At 42.8% G+C, this 21,391-nt stretch overlaps 1 protein-coding gene and 1 pseudogene across 4 annotated transcripts; one reads left to right on the top strand and one right to left on the bottom strand.

Annotated features, from left to right (window-relative positions):
• Nucleotides 1-896: 896 nt before the first annotated feature.
• Nucleotides 897-16,025, bottom strand: LOC110146960 (HLA class II histocompatibility antigen, DO beta chain). Of its 4 annotated transcripts, none has more exons than XM_070456656.1 (6): nt 15,843-16,025; nt 9,409-9,678; nt 8,697-8,978; nt 7,946-8,056; nt 7,645-7,676; nt 897-1,112 (listed from the first exon to the last, which is right to left on the bottom strand). In XM_070456656.1, exons 1-6 carry the CDS (start codon nt 15,931-15,933, stop codon nt 897-899), a joined length of 1,002 nt encoding a protein of 333 aa, XP_070312757.1. In that variant the 5' UTR covers nt 15,934-16,025. The 4 variants fall into 4 exon arrangements, 3 of the variants coding, with proteins under 3 accessions (XP_070312757.1, XP_020763768.1, XP_070312758.1); XM_020908109.2 differs by lacking the exon at nt 897-1,112 and adding an exon at nt 6,299-7,487 and having other exon boundaries at nt 15,843-16,020; XM_070456657.1 differs by lacking the exons at nt 897-1,112; nt 7,645-7,676 and having other exon boundaries at nt 7,967-8,128; nt 15,843-16,020.
• Nucleotides 16,026-19,012: 2,987 nt separating this feature from the next.
• Nucleotides 19,013-20,316, top strand: LOC110146961 (tRNA wybutosine-synthesizing protein 5-like; annotated as a pseudogene).
• Nucleotides 20,317-21,391: the final 1,075 nt, after the last annotated feature.

The following is a 21,391-nucleotide window of genomic DNA, read 5'->3' as shown; positions in this document are numbered from 1 at the left end:
TTGATAGGCACTCATCACTAAGTCATCACCAAAACCCACTGAACTGGGTCGCTGATAACATGTTTGGAGAGTTCAGGAACCAGAAAAGCAAAGTGAATTGGTGTATTTCTCCTTGGGATATTTCTTCAGTTTTTCTGGTTCTCATATTCAGGGTTTGACTGTATGGAGGTGGAAAGAAATGAAATGATATTCCTTGGGAAAGAAGATAATTGTCCAAAAGTTGTTCACTACCTTCCTTGACTTATGAGATACCATGAGATATGACGTAAAACAACAGATTTTGAGGAAAATATACTTGTATCAAAAGGAACCGATGAACTCTGTAACCAGGTAGCTCAGGGAAATTCTCTTCGACGCTCTGTGGTGATCTAAATGGGAAGCAACCCCAAAACAGAGGGGAGATATGAGTATGGCTGATTCACTTTGCTGTATACAGTAACTAACACAGCATCGTAAAGCAACCATACGTCAATAAAAATTAATTTTTAAAAATAATAGAATAAAACGTAAAAAAAAGATTTTACATTTTTAAAAAGCAAAAAGGAGACAAACAATCTAATAAGGACTTGCAAGTGAATTATAACATAATTTCATACAAGAAGCATTGTGCCACCACTGGAAATTATAATGTAGAGTTATTTGACATGCTGTAGGTAACAGAAATCATTTTACAAAAAATAGACTCTGTGGCCTTCAACAAATTACATAATCTCTAGTGGAGATTTTTTTTTTGAAGTAGTATCGGTTGATAGCATTATGTAAGTTCTCACCTAAACCCCACCCACAGACCCACCACCACTCACCGCACAGCCCACTGAGGAGGCAGAGGCACCCGAACGCTGCGTGTCCTTGGGGACCATACACCGTGCCCCTCTACACTGGAGGCAGAGTCTCGCTTACTGCACCACCAGAGACGTCCCCAGCCTTTGTTCATACACTTTTCGATGACGGCCACACTGATCAGTGTGAGGTGATACTTCATTGTAGTTTTGATTTGCAATTCTCTGATAATTAATGATGATGAACATCTTGTCATGTGCTTTTTGGCCATCCTTATGTCCTCTTTGGAGCAAGAAAATATTTTGATTCTGGGTGAAGTGCTTGTAATGATCCTGTTGGGCAACAAGTATAGACAGAGGGGCTTTCCTGATGATTCAGATGATAAAGAATCTGCCTACCATGTGGGAGACCCAGGTCAGGAAGATCCCCTGGAGGAGGGATTGGCTATCCACTCCAGTGCTCTTGTCTAGAGAGTTCCATGGACAGAGGAGCCTGGCGGGCCATAGTCCATGGGGTTGCAAAGAGTCAGACACGACTGAGCAACTAACACACTTTCATAAACAGATGTGGACCTGGAAATAAAGACTGAGAAGGAAAAGCAGTGGATCTGGACTGGAGAAGTGGAGAACAGTCAAGAGAGATTTCTCTGGTGAGCACATCTGTGAAAGGCCAGTTCTCTCAGTTTCGGAAGTTTGTTGAAGACAAACACTAACTTCTTTTGCCAGCATCTCAGAATCTTTGCTCTATGGATAGACTTCAGTGTCAACCTCAGAATCTTCTCCTATCAGAGAACCCAAAGTCTTATTTTGTATCTAATCTGGAACCAAGAATTATGATGAAATTGTTCTGTGATTTTAGTTATGCCAACCTCAACAATCTTAAATATTCTCCAATGCACTATCTCCTTTATCGATGATTTAGTCATTAAGTCGTGATCTCCTTCATTAGCAGCTAATTAATCAATTTTTTGATTAATTTTTTGAATCAATATTTTTTGCACATTTCTCACCATCTTTGGGCAACCAGTTGCATTAATTTTGCTGGTGACATCTAAAGAACTCTTCTGTCATACATTCTCTCTTTCAAATTATAAAGTGAAAGTAAAATGGGGTATTCTCTTTTTCACTTTGCAGAAACTAATGAAGAAGCTGAATTAGTATATGTGTGATGTTTCCAAATTTGTAAAAATTGATATACGCCCTAGAGGCCAGTTGTTATGAATAGTAATGGACAGGCTATGTACTAGAGAACTGTGTGTGTTACTTTTACTAGAATAGATATGGTTCCCATTTTTTATATGACTATCAAAAAGAGAAATGTGTTTCTTTTCTAATCTCATCGGTGTGCCTGAATTTTTTGACTTCCTACTTTCACTGAATCAACATTTATTGAGTTGCTCTGTTCTAGGCACTGGGAATCCATCAGTGGTGGGGAAGAAGAAAGAATTCCTAGTCTCCTGAAGCTCAGTTCTAGCAGGACTGCCTGCATTATACTCTGAAAAATGCGTGGATTGAACTAGATCATCTCTACTGTCCCTTCTAGGCCTTAGAGCCTATGATGAGGTGACATCTTGTGGTGATTGGGGAGCTGGTCAGTGCCTGAGGCCACAGAACAGTCAGTTTGCCAAATGGACTTGCTTTTGTTGACTCAAGTTATAATAAACCAGATTTGGGTTTGTATCTACATGATCCTTTTATAGAATATTAAATTCAATGTGTCTTTCACCCAGATCTGTATCGATACAGCTGCAGACTTCCTCTGTAAGGTCTGTGACAGTAATAACTAAGAACAGAGGCCTAAGGAGGGAAGGTCGGATACAGGCAGTGAGGGGACAGAAGCACAGGGCTTCTCTGGCTGGACTGGAAAGCACCTCATCACCTCTTCTCCCTCCCCTGAGTTTCCATGTCCCCCATTGCTCCGTTCAGAGCCTTGCAGACCGAGGTAATATGAGAAAAAGGAGATGTGGAGGCTAGTGTGGAAATCCCCTTAGAAAATGTCAGATTTCCATGGGGATTCCCTCCAAGAACTTGGAGAGTTCAGTTCAGTTCAGTCGCTCAGTTGTGTCTGACTCTTTGCGACCCCATGGACTGCAGCACATCAGGCCTCCCTGTCCATCACCAACTGCCAGAGCTTGCTCAAACTCATGTCCATTGAGTCAGTGGTGCCATCCAAACATCTCATCCTCTGTCGTCCCCTTCCCTCCTGCCCCCAATCCCTCCCAGCATCAGGGTCTTTTCCAGTGAGTCTGTTCTTCGTATCAGGTGGCCTAAGTATTGGAGCTTCAGCTTCAGCATCAGTCCTTCCAATGACTATGTAAGACTGATTTCCTTTAGGATGGACTGGTTGGATCTGCTTGCAGTCCAAAGGACTCTCAAGAGTCTTCTCCAACACCACAGTTCAAGAACATCAATTCTTTGGTGCTCAGCTTTCTTTATAGTCCAACTCTCACATCCATACATGACTATTGGAAAAACCATAGCCTTGACTAGACAGACCTTTGTTGGCAAAGTAATGGCTCTGTTTTTTAATATACTGCCTAGGTTGGTCATAACTTTTCTTCCAAGGAGCAAGTGTCTTTTAATTTCATGGCTGCAGTCACCATCTGCAGTGATTTTGGAGCCCCCCAAAATAAAGTCAGCACCACTGTTTCCACTGTTTCCCCATCTATCTGCCATGAAGTGATGGGACCGGATGCCATGATCTTTGTTTTCTGAATGTTGAGCTTTAAGCCAACTTTTTCACTCTCCTCTTTCACTTTCACCAAGAGGCTTTTTAGTTCTTCTGCTATTTTCTGCCATCTGCATATCTGAGGTTATTGATATTTCTCTTGGCAATCATGATTCCAGCTTGTGCTTCATCCAGCCCAGCATTTCTCATGATGCACTCTGCATATAAGTTAAATAAGCAGGGTGACAATATACAGCCTTGATGTACTCCTTTTCCTATCTGGAACCAGTCTGCTGTTCCATGTCCAGTTCTACCTGTTGCTTCCTGACCTGCATACAGCTTTCTCAAGAAGCAGGTCAGGTGGTCTGGTATTCCCATCTTTTTAAGAATTTTCCAGAGTTTGTTGTGATCCACACAGTCAAAGGCTTTGGCATAGTCAATAAAGCAGAAGTAGATAATTTTCTGGAACTCTGTTGCTTTTTCAATGATCCAACAGATGTTGGCAATTTGATCTCTGGTTCCTCCGCCCTTTCTAAATCCAGCTTGAACATCTGGAAGTTCACGGTTCATGTACTGTTGAAGCCTGGCTTGGAGAATTTTGAGCATTACTTTACTAACGTGTGAGATGAGTGCAATTGTGTGATAGTTTGAGCATTCCTTGGCACTGCCTTTCTTTGGGATTGAAATGAAAACTGACCCTTTCCAGTCCTGTGGCCACTGCTGAGTTTTCCAAATCTGCTGGCATATTGAGTGCAGAACTTTCACAGCATCATCTTTTAGGAGTTGAAATAGCGCAACTGGAATTCCATCACCTCCACTAGCTTTGTTCATAGTGATGCTTCCTAAGGCCCACTTGAATTCTTGTTCTAGAATGTCTGGCTCTAGGTTGGGATCACACCATCATGATTATCTGGGTCATGAAGATCTTTTTTGTATAGTTCTTCTGTGTATTCTTGCCACCTCCTCTTAATATCTTTTGCTTCTGTTAGGTTCATACCATTTCTGTCCTTTATTGCCCATCTTTGCATAAAATGTTCCCTTGGTATCTCTAATTTTCTTGAAAAGATATCTAGTCTTTCCCATTCTCCTCTATTTCTTTGCATTGATCACTGAGGAAGGCTTTCTTCTTGCTTTCTCTCCTTGCTCTTCTTTGGATTCAGATGGGTATATCTTTCCTTTTCTCCTTTGCCTTTCTCTTCTCTTCTATTCACAGCTATTTGTAAGGCCTCCTCAGACAACCATTTTGCCTTTTTGCATTTCTTGAACTTGGAGAAAACCAACTTAAAGTCCACCACGATCGCCATCTGGCTGTAGAAGTACCATATCACACTTCAGAGCAGCGACCCATGGTTGCCTAAGCAAAGACAACTAGGGTTTAAGATGATTACATTTCTGAACTTTTCTCAACAGAAATTTTATCTGATGGCTAATCTAGCATTGTGACCATTTCCCTCACCTGGACGTGAAACCTAGGCTTCTTTCAGCTCATCCTTGGTTTGCCAAGGATGCTACGGTTAAGATTGTTCTGTCCCCAAAAGCCCAGCCACATAAGACCCATGACTGCCTCTCTCACCTTACCTTCCCCTCCCAAGCACACTCTGGAGCCCAGTCCTAACAGGTCACCATTAAAATCCTTGAGTTTATGAGACTACAAAAATTACTTGAACTTGGACAATAGTAAATCAAGGGAAATAATTCAACTTTGATCTTGTCTTTCCACCAGTACCATGTGGCAAGACACTCCTCAGTGAAGGGAAGGATCTCTTTACAGAAACAACAGTGCATGTAAATGAAGAAGGGATGATAGAATTAGTGCATTCCCTATCTACAATCAGTTCAGTCAGTTCAGTCGATCAGTTGTGTCTGACTCTTTGCGACCCCATGGACTGCAGCACGCCAGGCCTCCCTGTCCATCACCAACTCCAGGAGCTTGCTCATTTCTACATTTCCCAGGGATTTAACTGACCCAGGCAATGGTTCCTAACATTACTGAGAGACAAGCAGTGTGTGTGTCTCATGGTGAGATCACAGCTCCACCTATGGACGTTTCAGAGGAATGACATCTAAGTCTAATCCAACCACTTCAAACAGATGCCGATTTGCAAAACCGGCGGAGAACAGAGGAACATGGCAATCGGCACCGGGTGATTCAGTCAGCAAATCCAGGCTGCAGAGAACTGTGCAGGCCAATAGCTCAGGAATGTCACTGTACTAATCATAAGGAACAAAAAGGGGTGGAGGACAAAACTGTAAATGTGAATAAACATAAATGACAACTAAATAAAAAGGAACACATTTGACTCAGTTCTAATAAGGTGGATGAACCTAGAGCTTATTATGCCAAGTGAAGTAAGTCAGAAAGAGAAAGACAAATATCATATATTAACGTACTTATATGGAATCCAGAACCATCGGTTCTCATGGTACTGATGAAGCCTGTTTGCAGGGCAGCAATGCAGGCACAGACACAGCAGGGGAAGGAGAGGGTGGGATGAGCTGAGACAGCAGCACTGAAATATGTGCATCACCATGTGGAAAATCAGAGAGCCGGGGGAATTTGCTGTTTGACCCGGGAGCTCAAATCAGGGCTCTGTGACGACCTAGGGAGGTGGGATGGAGCGGGGGGTGGGAGGGAGGTTCATGAGGGAGCGGACATAACTACACTCATGGCTGATTCATGCTGATATATGGCAGAGACCAACACAATATTATAAAGCAAGTATCCAGTTAAAAATAAAGACATTTAAATTTTTTAAAAGACTCCTAAGCTAGAGTGTCCAATAGTTTACACTTGAGTAAATAGACCACAAAGAAATTTTTAAAAATAGTTGATATAATGGTCCAGATATGATTATTTTTTCTTTTTTAAAAAAGATTTAATTTGCTCTTTTAAAATATTTATTTATTCATTTGACTGCGATGGGTCTTAGCTGTGGTTCACAGGATCTTGTTCAGTTGTGGTGTGCAAACTCTTAGTTGCGGCATGTGGGATCCAGTTCCCCGACCAGGGCTTGAATCCAGGCCCCTGCACTGGGAGCACAGAGTCTTAGACACTGGACCAGCAGGGAAGTCCCATGGTTACTTTTGCAAATTTTATTGAGTTATAGTTTGATGTACAACATTGTGTTAATTTCTACTGCACAGCCAAGTGATTCATCTGTATATGTGTGTCACACACACTTTTTCGTATTCTTTTCCATCATCGTTTATCCTAGGATACTGAATATAGTTCCCTGTGCTAAAGAATAAGACCTTTTTGTTCCTCCATCCTGTGTATAATAGTTGGCAAACATATAATTCCTTTTGAGAGGAGGGAGGAGGAGCTTTGATGGGCCCACAGCAGAGAGAATTCTGCAGCGGCTGGAAAAGGTCTAGTTCTTGAACTGGGTGTTGATTACAAGGGTTTTGATTTAAGTCATGTATTAAATTACACATTTTATGTGGTTGTTGGTATCTCGGTTTTATTTTAAAGGAAAAAAAAGACTTTAAAAATCAATGAAAATGGGACTTCTCTGATGCTCCAGGATTATGATTCTTCACTCCCACTGCAGGGGGCACAGGTTTGATCCCTGGTCACGGCGCTTGAGATCCCGCAGGCCTCACAGTGTGGCCAAAAACAAACAGAAAACAATGAAAAGGAAGCAGTGACTATCTGAATACTTGAGTTCTGAAGACTGTGGGGCTGCCTTTGGAGGAGAGAAAGTTGAAGACCACGACTCAAATAGTTAGGGCTGGACCATCTGGGGCTGGAAGGAGCTAAGTCTTGGGGGAATTTCTGGGCAGTGTCCTCGGAAACAAGGACTCGTGTAGACAAGGAGGAGGACGAAGGGCAGGAGGGTGAGAGATGTGTGATCTCAGAAGGCAGCCCTCCAGAGTTAGTTAAGGACTCCTCCAAGGTCTCACAGAATGAGTCACCCCGAACATTGACCTCACAGCATCCCTCACTTGGTCCAGGGCCACCTGATCGCTCTTCAGGCCCTCGGGGGAGAAGCATCAGTTAGAACCTAGTGCGACTGTGGCGGAAGCACTGCTCTTGGGACCTGCAGGGACAGCGATAAAGTCTCGTGAGGTCCCCACCCTCCTGGGCAAGGACTCAGCCAACAGCGCACCCAGCCAGAGCCACTTACACCTTATCCCTCCCTCTGCCAAAGGCTGAGTGACTGATCTGGGACCCAAAGATAAGGAAGAAGACATTACCTCATTGCCAAGCAACGGAGTCACCACACGTCCTGGAATGAAAAAAAAAAAGAAGGAAGAAATAGAATGCATCAATTAGGATCAAAAGTGATTATACTGAGTGGTGGGAGATGACCCACAATATCAGAACTCCATCTCTAATTACCCCCTGGAGAATGTTTCTGGCTTCATAAATGACTATCCCAGTGATCCCTGAGAAGTATGGTCAGCCTTCCCCTGTCACACATCTTAGACGTTAGGAAAAGTGGAAAGTGGGGGAAGCTGGAGGATAGGTGGCAGGGTGCTCCTCAAAACTTATTACCTTTCCGGGCTCTGATGTGGATGACAATTCCCACCAAAAAGAAGACTAGCCCGACCAGGAAGGCTGCAGCTCCACCCAGCATCTTTCTCCAAGAATATTCAGGCTGAGCTCCTAAGGGAAACAGGTCTCAAAGTTGGCCAAAAGCTCCCAATGTTTGGTGCTCCCTCCTGAAACTCCATCCATCTGCAATGCAGAAGACCCCGGTTCAATCCCTGAGTCAGGAAAATCCCCTGGAGGGGGGCATAGTGACCCACTCCAGTAATCTTGCCTGGGAAATCCCATGGACAGAGGAGCCTGGCTGCTACAGTCCATGGGGTCCCAAAGAGTGGAACATGACTGAGCAACTAACATTTTCTCCTGAAACCCCAGGGCCTATGCTGGACAGCAATAAGTGCTGTCCAGAGAAAGAATACATCTTTGGGTCCAAGGTTTGTACTCATGGAGTTTCTGTTAATGATTCTGATGGCCAAAAAGAATGCCCCCCTAAATGCCAAGGTCAAAGTACCAAAGGATGCAAGTTCCCAAAACCAGAAGTGAGTGACAAGGTGATTAGACCTCCTTATTTCCTGGAAGATCCAAGGATAGCTATCTGCCATGGTTTTTCCCCACCCAACGACCCCAATCTCTAGGACTGCTTCAGGTCAGAGCGAGGAACTAGTGCTGTGGCCAAGATGAATGCGGAGGTAACACACGCCCCGTTCCGAGTCAGATTGACTCAAGTTGGGTCCAGAAAGTACAAGCTGGTTCTCACTCCACTCCACAGAAACAGGGCTCGGCAAGCTGGGATGGTTGACACGGCAGGTGTAGACCTCCCCAAGCTCAGGCATCATGGCCAGCATCACCGTCGTCTGAAAGGTCCAGTCTCCATTCCTGATGAGGCCAGTGGACATGACCCCCTCTCTCTGTTCCTGCCCATTCCGGAACCAGGTGACCTCGATGTCCCCTGGGTAGAAACCCGTCACCAAGCAAAGCAGCAGACTGTGGTGCTGCAGGGCTGGGGCCTTCTCCGGATACACTGCCACCTCTGGCTGTACTAGGAGAGGAGAGAAAAAACGAGAGGCGGTGAAGGGAGTCCACAGAGCCAACGCCACCGTGCCTTCAGGGGCTGTCTCTGCCCTGAATCTCTTTCCCAGATCAGCCACATGGCAACCGGAAATGTGGGGAAAGCTCACCCCCAGGACTCAGACACTGGAGATGCCAGCGCCCCCAAGGAGGATGCAGGCTTTATCAGACACACCCACAGTTTTCCTTGTGTTCGGGAAGACACTAGCCCTGGTATCTGGGACCAAGACCACAGTGACCTGACCCCTGAGGACAGTAAGTGAGTCATAACTGGGGACAGATCATATAAAGTCTCCCCTGCACCTGACCCTGATAAATATCCTGAAGCAGGAAACTGCCCAGGACAAGGAAGAAGAGCCACGCCCAGGCTCCCACCAAGGAGACCCCAACTTCCGCCTCACCTCTCCTCCCCACGGTGAAGGGTGCGCCCAGCTTGTAGTTGCGTCTGCAGAGCATGTCCACAGAGGCTCTGCTCCTCGCCAGTATATCCGGCCGACTGTTCCACAGCTCAGCGTCAGGCTTCCCCAGCTCCGTCAAGGCCACAAACATCCCCAAGTCGCTGTCGAAACGTGCATACTCCTCCAGGTTAAAGATGAATCTGACCACAAACCGCACCTTCTCTGTGCCATTGGTGAAGTAACAGTCAGCCTTTGCCTGGGTCACAAAATCTTCTGGAAAACCAAAAAAAGACTATGAACCAGCCCCCATCTTTAGAACACCCATACCTGGTATATTACGATGGACCATGTGGATTGGAGAGGAGGGCTTTGACCTCAGTAAATCTGACGAAGTAGCTTCTGCTCCTCTGGGCCCCACCCTGGTTCCTCTTAGCAAAGGGACATCCATTCTTTAAAAAAGAAGTGGTACACATATACAATGGAATATTCAGTTCAGTTTCAGTTGCTCAGTCGCGTCCGACTCTTTGCGACCCCATGAACCGCAGCACGCCAGGCCTCCCTGTCCATCACCAACTCCCAGAGTCCACCCAAACCCATGTCCATTGAGTCGGTGATGCCATCCAACCATCTCATCCTCTGTCATCCCCTTCTCCTCCTGCCTTCAATCTTTCCCAGCATCAAGGTCTTTTCAAATGAGTCAACTCTTTGTATCAGGTGGCCAAAGTATTGGAGTTTCAGCTTCAACATCAGTCCTTCCAATGAACACCCAGGACTGATCTCCTTTAGGATGGACTGGTTGGATCTGCTTGCAGTCCAAAGGACTCTCAAGAGTCTTCTCCAACACCACAGTTCAAGAACATCAATTCTTTGGTGCTCAACTTTCTTTATGTGGCCCATACATAGACATGTTTAGCCCATTATTTCATGTATGCTATCCATGGTAGTTTCAACTTTTCACCTCCTCTTCACCTCCTCTTAGTTCTCCACTTCCTGCCATAAGTGGGTCTCTCTTCTGAGTTCAATTCCGGCAACTTGTTCCATGTCTAATTCACCCACATTTTGGCTGTGATCTGCATGTAGTTTCAGCAGTACAATATACAGTTGACTACTCCTTCTCCCATTTGAACCAACCTTGCCTTCTCCAAATAGTCCACCTTCATGGTTCTAGAAGCATCTGGGGTCTGTATTCCTCTCTTGATTTTGCATAGTTTATCGTTCCACACAGCAAGCTTTCAAAGTCAAAAGTAATATAATGTTTAGTATACTGTAACTCTTTGCTTTCTTGATGATTCGCTGAGTTAATTGATCCAGTTTCCTCATCCTATTAAAACTGACTTCGAAGAATTACTCTCATAAAAAAGTATAAAATAATCCATCTGCAGCAACAAGTCCAACTCTCACATCCATACATGACCACTGGAAAAACCATAACCTTGACTAGATGGAGCTTTGTGACAAAGTAATGTCTCTGCTTTTTAATATGCTATCTAGGTTGGTCATAACTTTCCTTTGAAGGAGTAAGCATCTTTTAATTTCATGGCCATAATCACCATCTGCAGTGATTTTGGAGCCCCCAAAAATAAAGTCTGACACTGTTTCCACTGTTTCCCCATCTATTTGCCATGAAGTAATGGGACTGAATGCCATGATGTTAGTTTTCAACTTTTTCACTCTCCTCTTTCACTTTCATCAAGAGGCTCTTTAGTTCTTCTTCACTTTCTGCCATAAGGGTGGTGTCATCTGCATATCTGAGGTTATTGATATTTCTCTTGGCAATCTTGATTCCAGATTGTGCTTAATTCAGCCCAGCATTTTGCATGATGTACTCTGCATATAAGTTAAATAAGCAGGGTGACAATATAGAGCCTTGACGTACTCCTTTTCCTATTTGGAACGAATCTGTTGGTCCATGTCCAGTTCTAACTATTGCTTCCTGACCTTCATACAGGTTTCTCAAGAAGCAGGTCAGGTGGTCTGGTATTCCCATCTCCTTCAGAATTTTCCACAGTTTATTGTGATCCACACAGTCAAAGGCTTTGGCATAGTCAATAAAGTAGAAATAGATGTTTTTCTGGAACTCTCTTGCTTTTTTGATGATTCAGCAGATGTTGGCAATTTGATCTCTGTTTCCTCTGCCTTTCCTAAAACCAGCTTGAACATCTCGAAGATTACTCAGTCATAAAAAAAGAATAAAATAATGCCATCTGCAGCAACATGGATGGACCTAGAGGTTATCATATTAAGTGAAGTAAGTCAAAGGCAAATATCATATGGTATTGTTCAAATGTGGAATCAGAAAATAAAAAGGGTACAAATGAACTTACCTACAAAACAGAAATAGAATACAGATATAGAAAACAAACTTATGGTCACCAGGGGTAAGAAGAGGAGGAATAAATTCGGAGATCAGGAATGACATATACATACCACTGTATATAAAATAGCTAACAGAAGGACCTACTGTATAGTATACAGAACTCTACTCAATACTCCGTAATGGCCTATATGGGGGAAAAATAATGAAAAGAGTGGATGTATGTATATGTACAACTTACTCACTTTTCCGTACACCTGAAACTAACATAACATTATATATTAACTATACTCCAATAAATTTTTTTTAAAAAGAACACCCTTTCTTCTTTGAAAGAAACCTGAGGTCCAGCCTATCAGGCCAGCCAAATAGGAGACATGTCACCCAAAGAAGCAACTCAAAATGAGTCCAGAGACACGAACATTCATTCAACAAATATACATTCATTTGACCAATATTTATAGACTGTTTGTATTTTGCCAGACAATGTGTTAAGTGTCTCCAATCCAGGCTTTCAGGAGCCCAGACTTGGAATTCTCCTTATTACCAAAGTCAAAACCAACCAACCCTGTATGGAATAGTTCAGTTTTGTTGCCATCAGCAGGTTCATTCTACATATTCCTTCTGGAGCAAAATGAAAGGAAGATGGAGGTGGGGTAAAACAAAGATGCAGAGGAGACTCAGTAGCGTGGAGTAAATTTCCCCTCTACTCCCCACTCATCTGGGTTTTCTCAAGAATTTTCTCCTGTACGTTTTCCTGTGCGCGATTACTCAGGAGACCTCACCCCCTCTATCAACTTTGAGCAAAATAATATTAACTCCTGGTTTGAATATGCCTTTATCATCATCATCACCATCATTGGCCCTATATGTACAGTTCTAGTGGCTGTAATAACACGGTGATAAGGAATACAAGCTTAACTTAAACCTTCTCTGGAGCCTTTAAAATTAAACACTTCCACTGAAGAGTAAATTAAAAAAAAATCCAAATCCAGGGATTCCCTAGTGGCTCAGTGGTTTAAAAAAAAAAAAAAAAAATCCGCCTGCCAATGCAGGAGACACCTGCATCCAGGAAGATCCCACCTGCCGCAGAGCAACTAAGTCCATGCGCCACACCTACTGAGCCTGTGTTCTAGTGCCCCGGAGCCACAACTATGGCAGCCTGCACACCCCAGAGCCCGCGCTCTGCAACAAGAGAAGCCAGTGCAGTGAGAGAAGCCCATGCACCGCAACCAGAGAGAAGCCCCCTGCTTGTCCCAGCTAGAGAGGAGCCCAGGCAGCAAGGAAGACCAAGCACTTTAAAGTGATGAAATAAATTTTTTAAAATTATTTTTAAAACTCCAAATCAAAAACAAAATCCAAATCCTTCAATATTCTGTGATAAACCATAATGGAAAAGAATATGAAACAGAATGTATATATTTATATATATACATATATACATGTATAACTGAGTCCCTTTGCCATAGAGCGGTAATTAACACAACATGTAATTCAACCATACTTCAATAAAAATAAATTTAAAGTAAATAAGTAAATAAATAAAAATCAAACCCATTCTCCATTATGATTTTCTACTTTCAAAGTACCTTGCTAGTATTGGCAGTGATTAGTTTGAGCTTTATATTAACTTTCATACACTGTACCTCATTTCTAGATGGTTCATATTCTCCAAAACAGTTTTCATTTTCCAAAGTTATTTAATCAAACCTCATAGGTGAGAAAAAGTGTGATTGTTTACTATGGTAAGTTCATATGTTGAAATCTCAAATCCCAAGGGTGATGGTATTAGTTGGTGGTGTTGTTAGCGTGGGATCCTGATGAATGGGATTAGCACCCCTAGAGAAGAGGCTCCAGAGAGCTCCCCAGCCCCTTCCACCTCGTCAGAACACAGATAGAAGGCACCACCAGCTCTGAAGCAGGATGACAGTCTTTCCCAGGACACAACCAGGCTGGAGACTTGATCCTGGACGCCTCAGCCTCCAGAACTTTGAGAAATAAATGTGTGTTGTTTATAAGCCACCCAATCTGTGGTATTTGTCATAGCAGTCTAAACAGACTAGGATAATGATAGTTGTCTTAAATTTGAAGATATGGACAATTTTAAGAGAGAAACTGGTAAATGGCCGTGGGGTAGGTCTCAGTTGACTGGAGTTTTAGTTCTGCATCTACTGGTTTCACGTAGAAACAGACACTTCCCTTCCTGACCTGCTTTCCCATCATTAAGGACGGGGCTCCAGTTCATGCACACCACCACCAAGGTAGAACTCAGAAGCATTTGGGTCAGGTAAGAAAAGAAGCAGAATGTGAGAAAGCAGACGTGGTACACATGTACAATGGAATGTTACTCAGCCACAGAAAGGAACAAAATGGGGTCATTTGTAGAGATGCGGCTGGACCTAGAGACTGTCATACAGTGAAGCAAGTTCCAAAGAGAAACACAAATATCAAATATTGATGCATGTTTGTGGAATCTAGAAAAAATGGTATAAATGACCTTATTTGCAAAACAGAAATAAAGACAGACGTAGAGAAGAAATGTATGGATACAAGTGGGGAATGGGAGGTGGGTGGGATGAAACTGGGAGCTTGGGATTGATGGATCTACACCACTGATACTATGTATAAAACAGATGACTAATGTCTCCACAGAGAACCTACTGTGGAGCACAGGGAACTCTACCCAGAGATCTGCGGGGAACTACATGGGGAGGAAATCCAAAAAAGAGGGGATACAGGTGTATGCACAGCTGACCCACCATGCTCTACGGTAAAAACTGACACAACATTGAAAAGCAACTATAAGCCAATAAAAATTAATTTTAAAAAATTAAAAATTAAACTTTTTTAAAAAGCAGAATGTAATTCATCACATGATGACATTTACTAATATTTTAAATACACACAGAAAACTGCTCCATCTTTTCTAAAGCCACTCTGATACTTAAAGCCACAGCAGACACGTTGGAATGGAAGGGAGGGAGAGAGGATAGAGAGAAGCGAGTGATGACAAGCGCTGTGAGCTCGTTGGGAGAGAGAACCCCACTCTGTGCACTTGAGAACAACGTAAAAGGACATTCGAAAGGGTTCATAGTGCCAATTAACCAGGAACGATCTCCCTGAAGAAATGGCACTTTGGCTGCGATGTGAAGGGTGACCATTCCTGATCTCAGATGCAGATCTGCTTTCATGTCTAAGTGCAGAGGAACTGCTGGGCTGAGTATCAGGAGGACCACATCCTTCCTGGGTCAGCCAGACTGATCTCAAACTCAGATGAGTCTCTAATCTCCAATTCCCTCTTTCATCTTACAGTCTAAATTAGAAAAAAATTATTTTTCAGTCAGATCTGTGTCAGAGTTTAGATCTTACTGATCATGTGTGTGTGTTTGTTGTTGTTGTTTAATAGAAATTATAAGTTCAAAGAGGTTTCTGTTCTCCAAGAACTATGATCTCCTCACAACCACCCTCCCCACCCCTAGGTTTTGTTCCTCTTTTGTGTTTAACGAGACTGACGTTCAAAGAGGTTCTGTTTTTAGAATGTTGTATCCTGTTCTCTTCTGATAAATATGTTTTTGGAATGTACTGTCACTTCATGTTTGCAAAGCTTAACTTCTCAGCTAGACAAATACCAGTAAGCATATGTACCTGGTAACCTGAGGACGGGCATCACACATTCAATTTCTCCTGTTTGTCAAATCACCTGGTATAATCTGACCATGTTACAGAGGCTTAAAAATGTCATATGAAGCAGTCAAGTCCTTATATGCATAAAGAAACGGTCACAAATAGAAGCAGTCACAATCATCAAACTCCTGGCTGAAAGACAGTGGTTATTTTCAGCCTGCCTCAATTTTTCACAGTTCTCCAGATGGCCATCAATACCATAAGGACCCTGAGCAAGCAATCTGTTTCCCTTTCGTTGAATCAGTGGCTCTGGGACAGGAAGTCCTTTCCCCGCCGGTCCATTTCATGTGGTAAAGCAGGAGGGAAAGCTTTTCTGTGAGAAAGAAGACTCTCTGAAGCCAGAGCTGCTTCCTGTCTGGACTGGAGGCTGCACCTGTAAGGGGAAGGCCTCTCTCCCTGTGTCAGCGTGTACACCTGAAAGAAACCACCGTGTTCTTACCTGGAGAATCTCTGCCCTGAGTCACAGAAGCATCCAGCCTGAGAACCGTGGATAAGAAGGCCACCACCCAGGGAACCCAGCTAGGACTCATTCTGGAAGAAAACAAATGAGACAGGAAAATCTTCACCTCTTTAGAACGGGGCTTGGCCACACACACTCCGTCAAATATTCATGCAGAGCAGAGACGTCTTTCTGTCTACCCCGGGATTGGAAACTCCTCATCCAGACAACCAATCAAGCTAGAGGAGCTTAGAGTCATTAGGTGCTGGGTAGGATGCCTTCATAAAGTCATGTGATACCACTCAAGAATTGATCACCTGCAGAATCACGGACTGCAGTTCAGGTACTTGGAAACTGGACTAGGAGAAAAAAGAAAAACTGCTCTACAGAGTATGTGGTCTCAGAAGGACTAGGCAGATTGTCTACCACGGATCTTTGTATCATTATCCAGCATGGTCCCTGGCCTGCTGTGGCCAGTAGATCTCCATGATGATGCGGTGACTGACGCTGCCAACAGAGAACATGTAAATGAAGACAACAGCGGACAGCATTCCGAGGCCTGGGCCTTATGGGAACTCAGGGAAAGGGTTATTAGAGAAAAAATGGAAAAGACTGAGAATTATCTGGAGAGGAGGATTTCCTATAAACCAAGAGAGGGAAGAAAAAGCAAACTTGGAGAGAAGCTTCTTGAAAAAATAAAATTCTGCAAAAAAATGTTTAAAAGGATAAAAAGAGAGAGTGTGGATATGTGTATATGATTCACTTTGCTGTACAACAGTAATTAACACAACACTGTAAATCAACTATACTCCAATAAAAATTTTAAAATATGAAAAGAGTTTGGTGCATATCCGGGAGACAATAGCTCTCATGGATTTATATTTATGATAACTTGATGAAAATAATACATAAGCATGGATAGTGAATCTAAATGTTAAACTTCTTAAGCTGATAAAGGTAGATTTGAAACAATGTTTAAAGAGGATAAAAGAGAAAAAAGCATTATTATGTTTTATAATTAATGGGGCACCAGTAGCCTTCAGTGGAACAGAGTATTAAAAGAAGAGGCAATATTTCAAAAAGGTAAAGAGTGAATTAAGTGAGAAAATGATGGTAGTAGACGTACCAGTCCTTCGGGAATTTTGGAAGCTGACCTTTGTGCACTGTTTTGTTGTTTGTTCAGTCACTCAGTTGTGTCCGATTCTTTGCGGCCCCGTGGACTGCAGCACGCCAGGACTCCCTGTCCTTCACCATCTCCTGGAGCTTGCTCAAACTCATGTCCATTGAGTCGGTGATGCCATCCAACCATCTCGTCCTCTGTCGTCCTCTTCTCCTCCTGCCTTCAATCTTTTCCCAGCATCAGGGTCTTTTTCAATGAGTTGGCCCTTTGCATCAGGTGGCCAAATTATTGGAGCTTCAGCTTCAGCATCAGTCTTTCCAATGAATATTAAAGACTGATTTCCTTTAAGATTGACTGGTTTGATCTCCGTGCAGTCCAAGGGACTCTCAATAATCTGCCTGCCACATTGTAAGCAGATTCTTTACCTTCTGAGCCACCAGAGAAACCCCATAACCTTCTTAGTTAATGATATTATTGGGTTGGCCAAAAAATTCTATTGATCCAAATGTATTTTGGGCCAACCCAATACTTTTTGGGGGCTTAAAAGTGATATGTCTCTATGCTGAGGGTCAGTCACCTGTAATGTTAGTACTTGTTTTTATAGCTACCTTCTGTGGTGATGAAAGTGAGCAGTGAGTGACAGTGGTTTAAAATTATTTTTTTCTGTGAAATTGGCTAATTTGATATGTATCAGGAATGTATGAATCTGAGTGTAATTTCAAGCTAGATTTGTGTATATAAATAGAAGGCAAAAAGAATAAAATGCATTGCTTAAAAAAAAAAAAGAAAAAACACTTTTTCAGACACAGGATTAAAATAGGAAGATTTGAAAAACAGGGGTATGAGGAAGTTCAAGCTGTGTGTGGCTTCAACAAACTTATTTTAGAACAAGGGGAGGTCTTCTGCTGAAAAGAAACTGGAAAAAATATTTGATAAGTAAGGAAAGCAAGACTTCTTTTTTCCAAAGTAATCTATAAGTGTATTATTATTCAATTTGCTCTCGATCCATGGCCCAATATTGAATCCTGCAAGATGAAACAAACATGTTTCTGGTCCAGAAGAAATGCAAAATTTGGGTGGAGTGACAGAGGAACAATCCACTGTAGTGTCAGGAAGAATCAAATCAGCTTTAAAGCTTGGGCACACAAGAAGAGAAAATTCAAGCCATCTGGAAAGAGTTGATGAAGCTGATAAAGTTGATATTTGACACAAGTGGCCAATAGGAAATGTTATAATTCGAACTACCCAGTACATGAGGACAACAGAGAAGGAATAAGCAGTGAAACAAAAAATGTGTCAGGAATTCCTTACAAGTTAGTGTTTGGCCACAATAAACATATGTATGCACACTACTTCACTGCATGGGAGAAGAATATAGTAAATTTTTTCTTCTTCACTTCCCTAAGAGAACACATGTTTTGATGGGTGTGTAAGGTGGGACTGTAATGGTAACAGACCCAGAGAGTCTGGAATACTTGAGCTATGTCTTACCGAACATGCCGAGATGCCCTCTGCTGCTACTGCTAGGTCACTTCAGTCGTGTCCGACTCTGTGCGACCCCATCCCTGGGATTCTCCAGGCAAGAACACTGGAGTGGGTTGCCATTTCCTTCTCCAATGCATAAAAGTGAAAAGTGAAAGTGAAGTTGCTCAGTCGTGTCCGACTCTTTGCGACCCCATGGACTGCAGCCCACCAGGCTCCTCTGTCCATGGGATTTTCCAGGCAAGAGTACTGGAGTGGGGTGCCACTGCCTTCTCCGCGAGATGCCCTCAGCTACCCACAAATGCAATACTCTTTCCATAATGTAATAAATGTAATACTCTTACTCATAAATGTAACAGCAAATTGTAAATAAAAGGCCAGTCAAATCCCTGACGCTCTAATAGAGGGTTTTACGGTGAAGCTTCTATGAAGCATGACACCCCAGGCGAGGTTCTCATGTTTCCACGTTTACCGCTAACCAGCTGTAAATCCTGAAGGCCTGAGACTTTCAAGCACATGAAGTGTAGGAGGAAGACAGATGACGGGTCACAAAGGAACTCTGTTAAAGATGGCGGAAATAAGATTCCGGAAAAGAAAGGCGAAACGCAGAGGTTCCCCAGAGTTGAAGGAGAATGGGCAGCGCGTCCCAGTACCGCAGCTGGAGGGTGATTCGCAGGAGCAGTTCATAGGACACCTGGATCCGCAGAGAAAGCCTCTGGTGTTGGAAGGAATTGACTTGGGAGCACGTACAAGCAAATGGACAGAGGACTTCCCTGGCGGCTCAGACAGTAAAGTGTCTGCCTACAATGTGGGAGACCCAGGTTCTATCACTGGGTCAGGAAGATCCCCTCGAGAAGGAAATGGCAACCCACTCCAGTATTCTTGCCTGGAGAATCCCATGGATGGAGGAGCCTGGGGGGCTGCAGTCCATGGGGTCACAAAGAGTCAGACACAACTGAGCGACTTCACTTTCACAAGCAGATGGACAGTGGATCACCTAAGCCAAATCAGAAGGAGGAAAGAAGTGAAGATTCACGTTGCTGTAGTTGCCCCCATGGACGTCCTTAAACTTTTAACAAGTTGGTACAGAGCACAACTGAAGAAAACCATAAGGAATTCTTTATATCAGAGGATCTACTGTACTTCATGCTTTGTGGATCCAGTTTTTACTACAAGGATATATAGAGACATTTCTTCATAAGGCCACCGGAGAGCATTAATAGGAAAGACTGAGAAGGATGACCTAGGATCACTTGGAGAAGAGCCTAGAAAGGATCTTGCAAATATCAGAAAGCAGTTTCCTTTATTGGAAGGAGATATCGAGTTTCCAAAATTCTTCAAAGAATGGTTCTTTTCCAGTGTTTTTCAAATTAAGCTCACCAAAGTTACAACTTTGGATCCACTATAAAGTAACAGATAACTTCTCAATACAAGTGACAGGAAAAAAAATGCATTATACTATTCAGTCCTCAAGATGCCCAATATTTATAATTATCGGGTATTAAATCAGAAGTCCTGAACATAGATAACCCAGACTTAACTAAATATCTACTGTTTTCCAAGGCTAGATGGTATGAATGTTCCCTTAAAGCTGGATATGTATTATTGATTCCTGCTTTATGATTCCATAATATAATTTCTGAGGAGTTTGGAGTGGGAGTGAATGTCTTTTGGAAGCACCTTCCCTCTGAATGCTATGCTAAAATGGATACCTATGGAGACAAAGATCCTACAGCAGCAACAAGAGCTGCACAAATTTTGCACAGAGTCTTAAAAATCCTTACAGAATTGCCAGAGGAATATAGGGACTTCTATGTAGGGCGAATGGTTTTGCACATTCAAGATAAAGCCTATAGCAAAAATTTTGAATAAATAATGAACTGAATGCAAAGAGCATAGACTTTTAAATACAATTCAGTTCAAATACTGGAAAAGTGTAACAAGAGGTAAATTATCTTTTTAAAGATTTATTCTTCTCAGGGGGGCACTAGTGGTAAAGAATCTGCCTGTCAGTACAGGAGACAAAAGAAACATGGGGTCAATCCCTGGGTTGGGAAGATCCCCTGGAGTAAGAAATGGCAACCCAGTCCAGTATTCTTGCCTGAAAAATCTCATAGACAGAAGAGCCTGGTGGCTACAATCCATGAGGATCACAAAGAGACATGGCTAAGCATGCATGCACACAAAATAGGAAAGGCAGCTCAATCTCAGATTTATAGATTAAATAAGTATGAAGGCAGGAGAGATAAAATGCAACTTTGTAACCTTTAGTGTCCTGTGACATCCCTCCCCCTCTACTGTTAGTAAACATGCCCTGCCCAGGGATCTGAGGCATCAGAATAAATATTTCTTCCCCTGGAAGGTCATGACAGGAAGAATAAGAAAAAGATGGGGGGAGTTCTGGCGGTCCAGTGGTTAAGACTCTGTGCTCTCACTACCATGGGCCTGGGTTTGATCCCTGGTTGGGGAGCTTAGATTCCACAAGCCATGGGAAACAAAAATAAAAGAAAAAATTTAAAAGAAAGAAAGAAACAGATGGGGCAGTATGGAAGACATTACTAGTGTTCACCAACTTTCTCTATTCCTTAAGCATACAGAAAACTGCAGCTCTTGCTCTCCTATAGCTGCTAGAAACTAGTTCTAGCCCCCCGAGAGAAGAATCCTCCGCACTGGTCCTTAAATTCTGGAGGACTTTCCTCTTCCCCTACTGTAACTGACCAGAACCCTATGAAGTCTTCCCAGAATAGACCCCCCACCCATGTCCTCCACCTGCCTTTCCTCTGTAGAAAAACCTCAATCGAAGAAATTAGAAAATGCAAAAAAAAAAAAAAAGAAAGAAAGAAAGAAGACAAAATAATAATAGCTGAGCCGTTATACAAAGGCAAAGACCTTTAGTTCTTCCTCAAGGACTATAGATAATATTCTGAGTCATATCCTGTGAGCTGTT

This window comes from Odocoileus virginianus, chromosome 27 (genome assembly GCF_023699985.2).
Source record: "Odocoileus virginianus isolate 20LAN1187 ecotype Illinois chromosome 27, Ovbor_1.2, whole genome shotgun sequence".
Lineage (NCBI taxonomy): Eukaryota > Metazoa > Chordata > Mammalia > Artiodactyla > Cervidae > Odocoileus > Odocoileus virginianus.
The sequence above is the reverse complement of the archived record's forward strand: the minus strand, read 5'-3'. Positions and strand labels throughout refer to the sequence as shown.